Here is a 17,659-nt window from a genome sequence, read left to right on the forward strand (position 1 = left end):
GTGTGAATGCCTGAGCTTGAAGGGGAGGGTGTGCGTGCATGTGTGAGGCTGTGTGGATGATGCAGCAGGAGAAGGGCTGCAGTTACAGCAGCTGGGGCCGTCTGGTAATGCCCCGTGCTGGTTTATTTCTCTCAAGTGCAGCCAAAGACATCTCATCCCCCAGCAGTCCTCCATATGTTATCCTTATGCACCTGAACACCAGAATTCCACTTAAGCTGTATATCAGTCATGCTGCACTCCACCTCACACGCATATTTTAACCTATTTGTACACCACACCCCCAAACTGAAATTTTCATAGCAAACTTGCAGCTTTCTTATCTCTTGGCCATCAATTTTTTATTGCACATCCATAAGGCATGACATCAGAGATTTAGTCTGTGAAATTTTTATTTTGTTTTTGCATGTGAAAGGGTCATTTTTGTTTTATGTCTAGTGCGATGTGGTTTTGCACAGCACAGGTGGTGGAGCGGCCAAATGAGTGGTTAAAAACAGCCCGGCCGTTCTCCAGCAGCGGAGTGTTTCATTGCAGGAGTTAGCGCCTCACAGGCAGTACAGTACCTGCCTCTATCAATAATTGAGCTGCTCTTGTCCCGTTATGGAAAAGGAATGAGAAGAGGCTGTGGCGAGAGTTTCTCCAGCAGCTCTTTTGTGCAGATTTCACTCATCCATATTTAAGAGCCGTACATTTGCGAGGATAAAGCAATGATGGGATTTAACTGACATGTTGTTGTTTTTTATCTCTTTCTTTACTCAGTGTTGTTTGTTCAGTGCTTCTCTCTGTAACTCAGCATTTCTAGATCAGTGAAACTGATGCATTAGCTGTTGAAACTAGCAGTGTGCTGTATGCTGTAGGGTGTTGTCATCATTTAAAAAAAAAAATCACATTTCAAATCTTGATCCCACTGGGTGGTACCAATTAACCAGTCTTCATATGTCATATATAGTCACTGTAATTGGGCTGCATTAAGCTGAAGATTAAGAGCCATTAAATTGACTACATTCAATTTAATGGCTTCACTGGTTGTCACAAAGTTTGATGCTGCACTGCTATGTAACCTATACGTCAAATCAGTTCCATTTTGAAATTTACTGCTTGAAATAAGCCATCAACTAACTCTCTGTTGTGCATAAACCCATAATGCATACCGAATCTCAGATAGATAAAGCTATAAATCATTTCAAGGCCTCAGCTACTTGTATGTTTGCTGGTTAATGAGCCAAATGTCTCTGTCAGGAATTAATGAATGCCAAACCAGAGCTAAAACAAGACTATTAGATTTGTAATCTCTTGTAAACCTCCAGCAACATTTTGGTAACATTGCTAAACTCCCATTCACCAAAATCATACAAATAATCATGCAACACATTCATAAGTGCTTTCTAACATTCACAAACACACTTGTACTCCAATTAATGCATCAGGGGCAACTTAAGGTTCAGTATCTTGTCCAAGAATACTTCAGCACACCGACTGGAGGAATCAGTGATCAAGCCACTGACCAACTAGCTTTACCACTGGAGCAACAGTCATCCACAGCTACTGTATTGATGAACATGTCCACCAGTGGTTTCAGTCAATTTCTTAAGTAGTACTAACTTTCTAGTAACCTTCTAGCAACAATTTTTCCATGTGTTGCAAAAAAGCCAAATGATTTACATTTTCTATGGATAGCTATTAAGAATTTTCCTGGTCCTTGCATGGTGGTTTCCACTTCCACAAAGTTTGCCGAAAGTGCACATAGTTTTGTAAATCTTTATTGCATATGACCTTGTGGATAACTTGCTAACCTTTAACTTGCTACATCAAAGGTTAATTGCAATGTTCTTCAGAAGCCTCCCCCCAGTTACCACAATGAAAAGTGTTTTATTCCTAATGATTATATGTGAATATGCACTATGATTGACCTGGTAAATCCTACTTAAAATAGTATGTGAAGAAAATGCTAACTCTATATTGAACCAGGACATCATTTGAGACATATCTTAGGTATTTTTGTGGTACATAAGCCATTTTTGTTACAATACCTGTGGTGGCACATGAATGTCGTTAACCTGAAGAAGTATGAGGAAACGTGTTCTCAGAATTCACTATTTTCTCTCCAAAACCTCTCTCCAGCAGCAGTGGTGACTGGCTTTGGTTCCTGAGTGGTGCAGTTATGGGCAGGCCGGAGGGGTTGGCCAGGCCACCTCTGGTGTCAGCCATGGCGTTTTCCTTCCTGGCTCTCTCTTTCCTCTGCACCGGGGTCTCCAGCCTCCCGCAGCCTCTGCCAAGAGTCTTCCTTTCCTTTGAAGGTAAGAAAAAAATACTCATCAACTTAATTGTAATGATTATCTTCTGGTGTAATGAAGCTAAACTGATGCTAAGTCTGTACATTATAACAGAGTGGAATAGGACTCACCTGGGATCTTTAGCAACTATGCTAGAGGATTTATTTAGTTGTTTATTCTTGTTTGATGGATCAGAGTTTGAAACCTTTTCTTCTATATAATCCAATATGCCCCAGGCCTTAAATTTCCATCTGTGGACAGTCCTTGTCTATCCATTGTCTTCCTGTGTGTCTACCAAAGGGAGGAGGTGGCACCGCCTGTCAGAGCTACCCTGTATCTGTTCCTAGTTAAACTTTAATCATACCACTCTGTGCTGTGGGCATGTGGGCATTGTTGCTGCCTCTGGTTTTGATTCTCCTGTTTTATTCATTCATTTCTCTGGACACAGATTATTTTGGGGATTCTTGAATTCTCTTTTGGTTGGATGGGGAGGTTTGATTTTTGTGCATGTGTCTGTCTGCATGTTTGCGTGTATCCATGGAAGGGATAGTGGATCACTCATACCCCTGAGCTAGTGGTGCCGTAACCTTTTTGCAATAGAGGGATAGTGTGCAGGAGCCGAAGGATACGTTTGATCACCTTTCAGTACCTCTCGATGTGGATTAGGCAGCACAGAGCAGCTGAGGCTGTCCATCAGCAAGGTTTCTGCACTCAGATAGTGACTGCAGCCTCGCAGTGTAAGTCTAAAGCAGGTGTAGTTTTATTTTGTTCCCTTTTTCTAGATTTTTCCCAGTTTTGGCCCAGAAACACACTCTTCAAAGTTCAATTTCCTCCTCTTTCATTCTCATTTCTTCTTCTCTATTTCTTTCCCTTTTATGGTTTCATGTTTTTTCCTTTTGCTTATTGCTTCATTCCAAATAAATGAACCAGTCTGTGGTCCAGATCCAGACTGTCTCTGCTCTGCAACCTCTGAGTTGTTAAATGTGACTGCCATCTTTAAGAAAAAAAAGCCCAAACTAATGACAGCAAAAAAGCTGACATCGCTATCGTTCGTATCTTTGGTCACATTATTTATTCAACTCTTTTCTCGTTATTGTTTCCAAACAGCCACCTAAAAAGGTCTTAGGTGGCCATGCTGAAAATCAGTCTGCCTTGAATGATTGAGTCTCTTTCTACGTGTGGATTAGATTAGATTTGTTTTGCTTAGTGAAAGAGTTTTTCACTACAGGGAGGACCATAAATGGAGAGTTTCAAGCACGCTATCTGAAGCACATTAATTCCTAAACCAGCTCAGGACTTGATCTTTGATGAGTGCTTATCTGTATAATATTCACATGTGATGCAATTGGACACCTGTGTTCATGGCCTAATCGAGTCCTGAAGGGTCATTAAAGCTGGGCTCACATAGCATTTTTTTTTACCATTTTTCTGTGGGTGCTCCTCTAATATGCTGCCATATTTTGTCTGTAACAGCTTCCAAGCTATGTTTTCCCCTGCTATAACTGCCTTATATCCTTGTGTTACCTAGTTCCAAGCAAAAAAACTCTTTTTGCTTTTGCCATCATTGCTCTGTAGTATTTTCTATTAGCAAGCAACCATCTGTTTCCTGCTTACACTGGCACAAGTATGCCCTGTGTGTCATTTATGTTAGCGTAAATGAACCAGAGTAGATCAGTCGCAGTCTCCCAACAATATGTGAAAAAGCTGTGCTAAAAAGTGTCCAGTGTCCTACTTTTACCTTTAGTCTCTGTGTATCGCTGCTCTTTACAAATATGCCTGGAATTGGGGGACATTCTCTGCAGTACTCAAGTGCTTGAGCAGTTGTGACACTGACTTTACAAAGAGCAGCCCTGTCTGAGACAATGCACTTAATATAGGTTCACTGGGAGTGCAGAGGACCAAGGTGTTTGCCAGTAATACATTAAAAATAGGATTTTGATCCAAAGAATAACAACATGGAAGGTTTTGGTCAAAAGCAGTCATCTCAGAGTGTCAGTAAGAGTAAGTCAAGTAACAGTAACACCAAGTCAAAAGTAAACAGCTGTGTTTTTGACTCAGAAAGCATTTTGAACTCTTGGTTGCTGGAAGAAAGTTTGGCATGGCTGAACACCAGATGCAATGAGGGTCTTACAGAGAGCAAGGTGGAGGCTCATTTTTTACAAAAACACGGGGGAGGAACAAGTCAGGCAGTATGTGCTCAGTCCAAAGCAGCCAGAAAGATAAATGAAGAGTCATGGAAGATGTATAGGAGACTGGTGTCCCAGCGGGGAGGACAGCACAGGTGTTTTGGCACCTGCTGGGTGTTTAAAAGGTCAGTCATTCAGTCTGGATTCTTCTGCTCCCAGATGTGAGGACCAGTTAATTACTGTGAGCTGGAGCAAACTAAACAAAAAAAATAAACCAGTGGCTAAACTGCACATAGATCATTTCACAACACTTGAATATCCCTTTCCCTTGTCCTCCTCGTGTCACTGCTGAAATCCAATCCGGGGGTAAGGCAGGTTTGTGGGACTCCCGGTGTAGCCTCACGTCCTGCAGAGAAGTTGCTGTCTCCAACATTCCTCTCTCCCGCTCTCCTTTTGCTCTTGCACTCTTCAAGCGAATGCAGCCAGACCGCAATTAAAAACGCATAATAAACAGTGAAAAATGCAGCTAACCCAAATAATAAACTCTCAAGTGGTGCTTTTCTATTCCGTGCCGCGGATAATAAACAGAGGCCTCCTTTGCTTATAGCAAAACTATTTAGGGATACCAAGTGTGATAAAAGATAATTGCTATACTCCCCTTCAGTTGCTTTAACTATCTATTGTTCTCTCAACATTTATTTTGGCCTGCTTTATGCTATGTTTGATGCATGTGCTGTTTCAGAATCAGGCTGAAATGCTGAGAGACTACAGATTTCGAGGAGAAACTTAATTGCTCTCAGACAAAGAAATCCTCCAACTTTCAGATCAATGTCTGCAGTGTTGTTACTATAGATTTGGTCTCATCGGAACAAAGTTAAAATTGATTTTCGTTTCCAATCCATGACATTAAGTTCTAAGACCTTTTCAAGAAGCCAAGCCTCGGTGCCTTGAGGCCGCAGCTGCAGTAATGCTTGATACTGAGAGGTAAAAGTGCCCTTTCAACAAGCCACAAAGTTAAATATGCACCTTCACCACATTAACCCTGGACAGTGAGAAGTGAAAACTGCGTAGTTTATATAAAGTGCTTTTCTACTCTACCAGAGCGCTCAAACAACCTATTCTCAACCTTTTTTCAATCAAGCACTTTTTTATGCTTAAGTGCTTTCTGTCTAACATTCAGATACATTCATTAAAGAGCAATTTGGAATTGGAGTTAGTACCTTGTCCAAGGATATTAGGCACGAAGCCAGTGATCTACCTCCTGAGGTACTCCCACCCTATAATTAAAATCCATTCATTTACTAAAACTGAATGCTGAGCAAGATCAAACTTTAGCCATATCTTTAAGCTTTAATACATTTTTAATGCCCCATACATAAAGTGAGCATCGTGATCATTCAGCAGCACAGACACCAGACATGGTTTTATGGAGGAAATTGCCTATAAAGCTACAGAGATGTTCTGTACCAGCCTAAAACATGTTAATTTCTGCTGTAAATCTGGGCTCGTTAGCATGGATGTCTACTGGGAACGACACACTTTTGGAGTCAGCCTCAAGTGGCCGCAAGAGCAACTGTTTTTGTCCGCTTCAATTTTTCAACCCCTGAGGCTGCTGCGTGGTTGAGCCAAACCAAATCAACATAGGTTTGCTGTGGGTATCTCACAAAATACTACTACTACACTAAAATACTCCTGTGATTCAAAACGTGGTTTAAATATTGGGTGGTGCACTGTAAATAGGTTTCTGCATACATTTACCCTCATCAACAGTCTCCCGCTGTTCTGGAAAACTTCCATATTCAATACAGTATTAACTTACAAGTCTATACGTTTGGAATGTCAAGCCATGAAGCAATGTTTATTTGAAAGTGAATGGGCCATATGCTTTTGTGTTAAATGTAGATTTTGGTGCACACATGTTTGAGAGCCTGGCTGAGACCAAGGGCAGATTGATTAAAATGATGTCTGCAGTTAAATCGCACTGGTATGAGCCACACGTGCCATGGCCTGAACCAGAACCAGGCACAGAGATCAGGAAGCAGGCGTCGACGTGCGGATACGCTCCCTTTCATGAGTCATTTCTGCATCCCCTCACCCCCCATTTGTTCATACAGATATAGTGCTGTTCATGCTGTCTGTTGAGGATGTTTACATGGTGTGAGTGAGCGTGTGCATGTCAGTAAACCTAACAGAGTGAGTGAGTGTGTGCTAATGTTAAGTGCCTGATTGTGCATTCTTTGACTTGATTGCATTTAAGTAGCAAACTTTTCAATGAGTCATTGTTAAAGCTATGTGCTTTTCCAGCTTTCTGAACCGCATGCAGCTATAAGACACAGTCTCCAAGCCTTTTAGCTATACCTCAAAACCAAGGCTTTTTCTTGCTTGACCCAGATGATATTACTGTACATTAACCTCTCATGTGATGTTTTAAATATGAACTTTTTTCACCTGAGATTTAACCACTCTTGATAAACCTTTTATAAGATTTTTACCTGTTAAGTGAGCATCATGATCATTCAGCAGCACAGACACCAGACACGGACTGAATAATGGCGTGCATTTTCTCTTGGGGTCAACAAAAGATCAAAGGGTCAAAGGGCAACGCTGACAAGTAGCCAGAAGCAGAACAGGATGTATTTGACTGCGACATCGCGCCAACATGCCTCCGCTTTCCTGCCTCTGCTTCACATTTCACCTGCACGTTAGCGTCTTCATTTTTTGAGGAGTAAACATAATGAAGAAAAATCAGTGATGCTCTGTTGTTGCGAGGAATTCATGACAGGCCAAAGCATGAGTCTGTCAGAACACAGAGAGGTACGGTACAAATAGCTATAGGTCAGTGGTGCATATATGAATACCAGCATATGTGTGGCATATTTCTTAAGGGTGTATGTATGCATTCTCACACAAACCCACACGCGTGTCATTAGATCTCTATGAAATTGCCTGAGTGACATTTTCTTCAGGGGTATTCGGGAATGTGGTGAGCTCCAGCTTGAGGCTGACAGCCCGTGAGATGTTTGACAGCTCCTCTGTCAGCTGGCCTTTCTCTGCCTTCCTCCGCCTGTTTTTAGCCGTTTCCAAGTCTGACCTTGCACACCCTGTTGAATGTTTTATTATTGCCCCTCTGGAACATGTTGAAAGGTAATCAATGGCCATCAATACGAACAAAGACAGAGTCTCTTTAGGGAGAGCCAAGGTCTATGAAAAATTCTTTAGTCAAAGATTGGCATTAACACAAAGCAGTAATCCGATTTTATGAAATGATTATGCTTGTTTGCTTCCATCACTTGTTCTGGTATGTAGTATAGTGTAAGCTCGCCTTATTGAATTGGACAATGGCTTCATTTATATGCTGAAATAAGGTTTAAGCTGCATTATTTTTACTTTACTGGAACCCCTAAACAGTCATTTTTTTAAGTCAGCACAACAGAACCAACCCAGTTGCTTCATTCCCTCAATGATTTCTTCTGATAAGTGTTTATGCATCAAAACAAATCATTTAGTACTCATCCGGTTCTAAAATTATTTAAATGCACACAAATTTAAATGAGCAACAGCACAGGACATATTGCAGCATGTCATTATATATTTCACAAAAATTAAGCCAACATACAGAAGCAGGGTTTGCGAGCATTTGTTTATGCACATCTTTCTTAACATCCTGCCACAGCATTTCAATCAGACTGAGTTCTGGACTGACTGGGCCATTGCTACACGATTTTCTTTTTTGGCCATTCTGTTGTATATTGGAGATTATGTACCAGAATTTCAGGAGCAGGACCACGCCTCCAAACACGGTCCTTCCGGCTGGAGCCATCGCCCGGGAGCCATCGCCCGGGAGCCATCGCCCGGGAGCCATCGCCAGTCCCCTTCAAGGCCTTCCCCAAACCGCACCTCAATTCATGTCAAAGCATTCACTTTTACCTACTAAAACGCTGTCAAACCTAAAATGAGGACGTGGGCCCAGCTAGTGAATTTGCTGTTGTGCTTAGGTTCATTCTCCTGTTGCATGACCTGGTTTTGACTCAGTTTTAGCTGTTGGACTTATCACCTCACATTTGGCTCTAGAATACTTTGGTATTCTAACAAGCCCACATAATTACTCCTTCACCACCGTACTTGATGGCTGGTCTGAGATGTTTGCTGCTGATCCTGTGTTTACTTTTTGCCTTATGTGATTCTGTCTATTCTTGCCAAATATCTCCTTTTTGGACTCATCTGTTAAAGTACGTTGTTCCAGAAATCTTGTGGTTTGTTCAGATACAGCTTTGCAAACCTAAGATGTGCTGCTATGTTATTTTTAGACAGAAGATGCTTTCACTTGGCAACCGTTCCAAAAAGATCATCATTGTTCAGTCATCTTCTAATTGTACTTTCATGAACGTTAACTTTTAACATACTAACTGTTGAGTCTGAGATGTAGCTCTTGGGTTTCTTGCAGTTTCTCTGAGCATTATACAAACTCAGGTTAGGATGACCTCAGTGGGACTTCCTCTTCTCGGAAGACTGTAAACCATTTTGAATGTTTTCTACTTGTGAAGAATGATTGGCTGCAAACTGCTTAGAGATGGACTAGTAAACTTTTCTACCTGGACAGGCATAAGCAATTGCTTCTGCGGATCTTCTTCTTCCTTGGTTGTATTTAAATTATTTTAGAACTTGCTAAGGACCAGATGACTTTTTATGCCCTGGTGTATAATATAATTTCAATCTTGAATGTGGCTGAAGATGGTTTTCCTATATGCCTTGTAAAAACAACAGCTCTAAAAATCCTCTGACCCATATCTCCTGCAGGCCTCCCCTCCCTCTGAGACTCTCTACAAGATCCTTCCTGACAGTAAAAGCTCAGAGATTTACTGTCCACTAGAAGTAACTAGGGACTCCTGATGTGGGCAGGTGAGAGGTCACAGGCTAAAAGTCATGGCGACTGCATGAGTTGATTCTGTGTGAAGGATCGACTGTTGGTGACATCTGAGGACGCTGCATAAATGCTAATTGAGGCACTGGGATTGCAAGCTAGCTGGCTTGCAGGGCGGATGATGGACAGTTTATCAGCTCAAGTTTCGTCTCTTCGAAATACTAGCTGTCACCTTAACAGGTCAACCACGCACCAGCAGTTGACATCACTCTGCACAAACACACGCAGAAAGCCAAGGGAGAAAAATACGCTGCGATCTCGCATGTCATGTTTAGATATGGTGTCTGCTTTTGGACGCCAGTGTGAGAGAAGGCATATATTTCAACTCACGCACTCTGTTCAGCCATGTGATTCACATTAAAAATGTCTGGATGTAGATAATTGATGACAGACAACAATCAGGAAATTAATGACACACAGCAGATATAATTCCAACAGGGCTTTTGTCCATGACCAGCAGTTGCAGTACAGTAAGGCTGAGAGTGCTGTTCACATGCTGAGTGCAGCTTTCCTGGGAATTTGGAGTATGTCAGTTACACAGACAATCAGACGACTCTGTCAGCCAGCACAAGATGTCCTGGGTGGTCTTCTTGTACTAGATCGACACTTTAACTTCCCTTCTGCCATATGTATATGCCACCAGCCATTACTGTATATCAGCGGGTAAATCCCCAAGGAAAATGGATGGCTGAATGTTCCAGCACCAGCCATTTTTTATTTCTAAACAGGCTTGGCAGTTGCCGGGATAAAGTCTTTTGCAGACCCAGTATGTGTGAGTTGGTCAGCACAGTGTTAGGTGAGTGCAGCCATCCAGAAGTGAGCCCAAGAGCTCTTTGCATTGTTCCGACTAAGAGCAATGGCATTTGGCACCAGGTTTGAAGTCAGGCCTCTATGATGAAACCCACTCCTTCTTCTTGTGAGGAGAGATGAATGAAAAGGGGGCGGTATAAGCCCCTGCTTCAATATTTATCAAGATGAGTGATTGGGGTCCTCCCACCAGCTACCCCTGACAACCACAGAACGGGTTCTGCTTTAACTAAATGGAAAGCAAGCCTCATTAGCATGGAGTTAATATATTCATACTGGCCTTTCAGGTAAAAAGCCAATTGATGAGGGCTGATTTGCATAAGAGAAACTAAGGTTGGTTTGTAATTGGCCCACCGTTCAACCCGTTCAACCTTGAAGTGTGTTTAATTAGGTGGATGGATGTTTTGGCTCATGTTCAGACATTAGCATTAATCAAAAAATTCAACTCTCTAAACACCTAGTCAGTTTGATTAAAGCTGATCTACAAAGACTAAGCTAACATCCTGACAGAATAATCCGATATTGTTCTCCCATGCTGATTTTACCACCTTGTCGTGTGGACATAAAAGTACCTGCCGATGGATTTTTACGACGTAACTCCCTTATCTGATGACTCAAACAAGTTACAGCCTTCCTTTTAAAATGAATCGTGACACCACGCTGTTTCTATTTCCTATCAAACTGGATGAAGATCCCTAAGGCTGCATGAAGCGACACCAGCTGAGTGAGTTGGCACCAGCTCCTAAAATCTGAAACCAGGCGGTCCAACATTACAAATGCCTCTCTCATAAACATCTCACATATTTTCCAGCCACTGTGAAGTTCTAATTTTTATGATGCCACATTACAACAGACCACTTCTTGTATTATTATCCGCAACCAGAACCATGGAAGCATTGTTTTCTTCTGGAGTCACTGCTTTAAAACTCGCATATCTGATATCTCACGCACTTTTGGGGGGCAATTGTATCGGAAAGTCTTGTGGATTTAAAACCTGAGAGAAGATTCATGGTGGCTGTTACATTTCCTCTCCTGGATATGTAATGACAACAGAAGAAAAAAAATGAATTGTGCAGCACAACTTCCTCTTCTGGGTTTTGATTGCTGCTATACAACCAACAGGGACACAATGGCAGGTCACTTCATTTTACACACACTTTCTTTCTATTTCTTCTACGTTTTTCACCAGTCACAGAAAAAGGGATGTTCATTTCGTTACCCTGTGGGATACCTATCTCGGTTATTGCACTGGACCCTGTGCCCATGAACAATCACAGCTTAGAAGAGGCTGAATTAACTGCCACACTGATCACAGCTTGTAGTTGTTTCAGATATCCTTCAAAAAAAAGGGGTGGGGGAGTCTTCTGGCAAGAAACAAAGTTCTCCTTTTTTTTTTTGAACCTCCAAAAATATGAGCCATATTCTTTATGGAGTTTCAAAATAAAATGGAGACCTTTGTTTTAGTCCACTAACTCTCTAAAGGTGATGCAAAATCAAATTCTCTTTTAAACAGATAAAGTTAAGCAGTAAAATTAAGTTAATGTAGGTTTTTTTTCTTTTAATTGTAATGCATTAAACCTCATCTATCAATACATGAAGAGTATTTTCTGCTTATATGATGACCAGGAAGTAATCTGTTGTTTAATATTGGAGGACTACTGGGGTTTCTCAGCTGAACAAAAGCCTTTTGTTGGGTCTTCTTCTGCTAGGCCACTTCATGAAAAAAAGAGATGTCACAGAGATAGTCTCAGCTTTCCCGGCACTAGTTTTCCTTTTCCGCTAACCCCACTGTCCATCCGACCGATCAGGATGAATTCTATTAAAATTGGTCTTCCATCTAGGCCATAGGGCACTATGAGTCAAAGCTCAAAGTCATAGCCAGGACACAGGGGGCTGGTGTTACATCCATGGGGAAGTGCATAACCCACCTGCCTACATACATAATAGAAAACCCACCAGCTGTCAGTATTTCCAGACCCAGTTCCTCTGTCTTTGTTTGCTGGTGTCATCATTGCAGATTAAGAGGAAAAGAAAAAAAACAAGAACAAAAAAAAAGATAAAGCCATTTCATCATCCCCATTAATTCAGCTTTTTTTAATTTCTTATCATTAAAAGCGTGGTTCACGCCCTTAGCCCTTTTCAAGAAATATTTAAAAATGCAGCTCCCCAATCCTTCCAATGTATTCTGTCTTTTGTGCATAAACCAGTTAGAAAATGTAAACCTTGAACCTCCAACAAGTGTCTCGGTCATGCTTCAGTAACTGTGTAAACAACCAGTCTTGACACGCTTGCCTCTCAGCATTTGTGTGATCTCAACAACTAAGAACGCCCATAAAACCACAACAAAAGAACCACATGTGATCCAGGGGATTTCGTCATCTTGGACATAGAAAACAATGCAGTTGTCCTCCAACTTCTGTTTTCTGTTTTGATTAAAACAAGAAGAGTCGTGTTGTCAAAAAAAAAAAAAGAACTTGATATAATGCCTCAGTGGACTGAAGGGGTCCTTGGGAGGTCTACGGATGCCTCGTACACAGGTTATGAGCTGGTGCTAATTCTGTAAACACTGGGTCCCAATGAATGTACTAAATGACTCTGGAAATCCTTGACTGTTCAGAGCAGCCCTCTCTCCCTGACAGAGCAGGTGCACCATCTGGCAATTTGAACTTTAAATGCTGGTCCACAACGCTGCAGCACTGCAGGCGTGACTCGTGTGTTTATATGAGATTGAAAGCAGAGCACAGAGAAGATACTGGATCCAAAGGTATGCAGGCTCCAGAGGGTTTCAGTTTGTCTCTAGCTGAATAGGCCGGATCCATGTGACACACCCCTGCTGCGTCCCGTCTCAGCACCAGGCTTAACTGGTCTTCCACCTTCACGAGGGAACATGAAAGTCTCCCGTTTCCCCCCACTGACAAAACACTACAAAGTTCACCATAATATTAAACAGTTGTTTTACCGAGACCCCGCCCGTCCGAACAATTCGTTCTCTTTGTGGAATGTTCTGGAAAGGTTCTGTCAGAAAGAACAGGAGTTCTTCATCTTATTAGTGTCAGTGAGACTGAAGCAGTGTCAAAAATTGGTCAAACCTGGTTTTCACAGGAGACATTAATAAATAATTTTCGATTAGATGGGGAAGGCACTCAAAAAATCAACTGGAAAATATGAGAACTAGATGAGGTCCGGTTAGGTTTTCAGTTAATTTGCCTTTATTTTACGAATAATCTTTGTTTTGATGTCAATTGTATCAAGATTTGTAACATTTCAAATTGTTAAGTTAAAGATATTCTCCAGACTTTATAAAAAAAAAATACACTATTAAATCTTTCAATGTAAACTCCGACTGTTCAGCAGTATTAGAAATTTTTAACTTCTGATTTTTTTTAAAGAAAAAGTGTGGGATACAGTTAAATGTTCCCAAAATCCTAGTAAGCATAGACTAGTTTGTTATTGGTGGTTTTGTTAAATAAGACCATATTTGTACATGTTGGCTAACATTAGCTTACTTAAGCAAAAAATGTGAATGCTGATATAAATGGTGGCATGGTGGTGCAGTAGTTAGGATTCTTGTTTTTATACCATGGAGGTTGTGGGTTTGAACCTCCTGGTGGGTTGTGGATTCTGTGTGTGTGTTTGCTGCCATGTTCTCTCTGTGCTTCCATGTAGTCCGGCTAGCTCCCACGGTCCAAAGACATGGTTAGGTTTATTGGGGAGTCTAAATTGGTAAATTGGTAGTCTAACACATTTGTTAGCATACCAGACATGCCACACATAAGAAAATTACCTTTTGTCCTGAATAAATCAGCTTCTATAGCAGTTAAATCTTGTCTTTGTTAGTTATGGCTAGTTTAAATATAATAACCCTGGATTGTCCAAACTTCATATACTTGTCTTTCTTCTTCTCCTCGCCACCTCTACTCTTTTTAAAGGCCACAACTAACATAACTGATCCTTTAGTTTCCACCCACTGAGGTTTAACTCAACCACTGAGATTATTCTTGCCTGGATAGGCTATAATGTATGACTGTAAAACCTAAACCCCTACTTAGTCCCTCCATTGTGAAGAGCTGCATGTTTTAAATACAGCTGCCACTTTTATGCTCCACAAAACTAAGATCTTGAAGAATATTTAGGTCTTTCTAGAATATCATCCAAGAAACTATTTCAGGAGATTAATATAATGTTGTTGTTTTGTTTTTGTTTTTAAATAATCTGGAACCCTGCCTGTTTTTAATTAGCTGTTAATTAGTCTTTCACCCTTGGTGGCTTGCACTGTGCCAGAGCAGAGCGTGTAACATCATTAGCCTTTTCAGCATTAGAAGAATATTACCTCCGCACAGAGCTCACTCTGTGATGCTATCTACGATGCTATCCTTATGGTTGCTTTGAAGCGTGATCCTAAAAGTTTTTCTTTCATTAAACACAAATCTTCTTGACAGGACACCTTCCCTCCTAATTTGGTTTCTCATAAGTCAGGTAAAAACACTGTCGTGTTCATGTGCCTGTTCTTCATTAGGCACCAGACGATGCTCTCACTCGGATGATACAATGTTTAAAAATACCCAGCTCTCTCACTTCAAGACATTAACCATGTAAGGCAATTTACCTAAACATAGTTGGAGTAGAGAGCGAAGAGTCGTGGGAAACTCGCCTGTGACTGAAGTGGTTAACTCGTCTTTATTTAAAGTTAAATACTCCAGGCTTTTTTACGTGGCCAACGCACCAAACAACAGCCTGGGATGAGAGCGAGGGGTGCCACAGAACAGCCACTCTCCTTTGAGATGAAAGGCTCCAGCCTCAAAAGCATATGTCACACAATAATGAAAATGTGACTTTAGCCGAAGGCAATGGAGCAAAGTATAGACAACCTGTTTGTTGATTAGAGGAGGGAATGCAAAGAGAGCTCAGAAAGGGTCAATAGAAGGAAGGAAATGGAGGGTGTAGATCTACAGTGACCCGCACTCCCACCCCCATACCCCCTGCTCTCAGTGAAGATTGAAAAAGTGATAAATATGCATGAGTTTGGCTTCGACAGTGAAGGCCTTTGATGGTATGGTTGAGAATTCTTTATCTCTGGAGCAAATAGGCTGAAAATAACTGTCTGAGAAGGTTTACTTTGTGCGCATCTGAACAATGTTCACTTTTAATGAGTAGAAAAGAGTCTGTAGGAAGACTTTTCCATACTCTATGCATTTAAACATACCCGCATGCGGCATCTGCCTTGAACATGTGCACTGTGCTCACAGCTTTCCTTTAACTGTGTTGATTAAAGTTAAGTGAAAAATCATAGATCTTTACTGATATATTATAGTGAGATTCATTTCAGTGGTCATTTGTTCTCCAGTCCTCGATGTTCAGACTAGGGGGGGGGAAAGTGATTTCAAGTTTGCACCATTTTATGAGCCATAAAATCTAAAACTGTTTTAGAGGAGTGAAAGTGCCAAGTTGTGACCACAGAGTGTACATAAAAGATAGACATAGAGCTACCCTGGTTCTCTGTAGTACTAATGGCCTTCTCCATTTTAAGTGACAGTTGATGATCCAGCAAACTGGGATTGAACTTGTAAACAGTAGATTTACAGCGAAACCAACCAAAGACTGCATACAAAAAATAGGAGCCAATATGGAAATGTCCAACAGGAGGCAATTCATTTAATTGCAAAAACATTCCTCTTGTACAATGATGATTCTACTCCTCATGGGATTTATGACCTCAATAAACACTTTCATGATGACTTCATTCATTCATTCATTCTATTACTTTATTCAAGTTGTTTAATACAGCATCCAGCCAATTAGAGAAAGCCTTATTTTGGCTGGTGATTCACAAATCCCTAATATTAAAGCTTGCCATATCCTGGATTTGTCAATCAGATCCAGTGCTTGGTTATTATTATTGGTTTCAAAACCCAATGTGCCAAATTGCTAAACTATGGGTTTCAGAATCGGTGTACATAAACCTCAGGGGTAGGCAACTCCAGGCCTCAAGTGCCGCTGTCCTGCAGGTTTTAGATCTCACCCTGGGTCAACACACCTGAATCAAATGATAAGTTTATTACTAGGCCTCTGGAGAACTTCAAGACATGTTGAGGAGGTAATTTAGCCATTTAAATCAGTTGTGTTCAAGGACATCTAAAACCTGCAGGACACCGGCACTCGAGGCCTGCAGTTGCCTACCCCTGACATAAACCAACAGGTGGCATTATGGTGGCTCTGTCTACTTTGTATATGTCGTCTGTGGTTGAGGAAGTTAAGGGTTTTGTTTTTTTTATTCTGATATTATGTAAAGTGAAATCATTGTAGTGACCTTTAAAAGGAGCTGCTACTCCAGATGTCAAAGGCTGTCTGTGGGGAAGGCAGCGTGTGAAAGCAGGGCTCAGGGGAAAAGGAATAAACTCTGAAAACAGCTTTAATGCTGTTAACATCATAAGGGTTAACTTGCAAGAGTACAAAAAGTTCAAAGCATCTGCAGAGCAGGAAATCTGGATCTAGCAGGAAATAAGGATCTCAGGAACAGAAGCTAAGAACCGAGGACATGGAATAACAACACTAGAAGGAACTTGTATGAAGCATCAGGAAGAGATGTAAAAGAAATAACTGTGGATAGAAAGCTAAATTCCAACAATGCAGAATCCTAATCAAACCAAAAATACATAAAAAAGAAGCCAAAAACTCAAAACCTAAAGCACGACAACTGTGGTATCCCTGAGCTTAGCTTCAACCTCAGGCAGGACTGCTGAAGTAACGTCTTTATTTACACCCAACCACACGGACGTTTGACATTGCTCAACACTTTTAGAGCACATACAGTTCATAAAATTAACAAATGACTAATCCTTAGTAATGCACAGGCCTGGTGTTCCCTCAGCATGGTTGGTATGTGTGGCAGCCCAAGTCCTAGCAGCCCAGCATTCGACTGGATAGATTAGCACAGCACAACAACTCAGCTCATACTGGCCCTGCTCCTTAAACACTCCTTTCCCCAGCTCCCCCTTTGCAGCTGTACAAAACCGCACACTGCTCCCACATACCCTTTCAATGAATATGAACCTCTCCCCCTCTAAGTTAAATCAGTTGATATAGTCACAAAACAGCATTTGAGACTTCTAAATCCAAAGATCTGAGTGATTTCAGACATCGGGTTTTGCTTCTTCGGCCTCAAGTCTGTTTGGGTCTCCACTGTAAACGTCTGGCATGTGATCTTATCTAGGCGTTACCTTGCGTGGACTTTACTGCAGCCCTCTCTATATCAAGAATTGCCCCTACTGCACATGTTTCTAATACAAAGAAGAGAGATTATGAATGTTAATGTTAAGCAGTTTGATGCTTCTAGCAACCTTCTGTGCTACTTAGAAGTGCATTTGAAGCAAATATTTTGCAGCAGCTGTGGTTATCTTTTATAAGGTGTGTTTAAGAAACTGATTCCAAATGTTAAAAAGTTTTCTTTTTGGATCCTTGAGGCGCCGGTGTGGACACAAGAGATCAGTGTGGGCTTGTATGTATCTGTCTCTCTCTGTGTTTAATTTAGTAGAATT

At 41.2% G+C, this 17,659-nt stretch overlaps 1 protein-coding gene across 5 annotated transcripts in view; it reads left to right on the top strand.

Annotated features, from left to right (window-relative positions):
• Positions 1 to 17,659, top strand: part of sema3c (sema domain, immunoglobulin domain (Ig), short basic domain, secreted, (semaphorin) 3C) — a 51,401-nt gene that overhangs the window by 2,070 nt on the left and 31,672 nt on the right. For 3 of the 5 annotated variants that reach the window (XM_085375769.1, XM_085375773.1, XM_085375772.1), the window contains exon 2: positions 2,119 to 2,294. In XM_085375769.1, coding sequence (XP_085231895.1) covers positions 2,159 to 2,294 — 136 coding nt within the window. In that variant the 5' untranslated portion in view covers positions 2,119 to 2,158. The remainder of the gene's footprint in view (positions 1 to 2,118; positions 2,295 to 17,659) is intronic. The other 2 variants (XM_085375770.1, XM_085375771.1) reach the window with 1 other exon arrangement.

The sequence above is a fragment of the Diplotaxodon limnothrissa genome, linkage group LG17 (genome assembly GCF_057381915.1).
Source record: "Diplotaxodon limnothrissa isolate DT_005_m linkage group LG17, D_limnothrissa_male_GT1.1, whole genome shotgun sequence".
In the NCBI taxonomy this organism is placed as follows: domain Eukaryota; kingdom Metazoa; phylum Chordata; class Actinopteri; order Cichliformes; family Cichlidae; genus Diplotaxodon; species Diplotaxodon limnothrissa.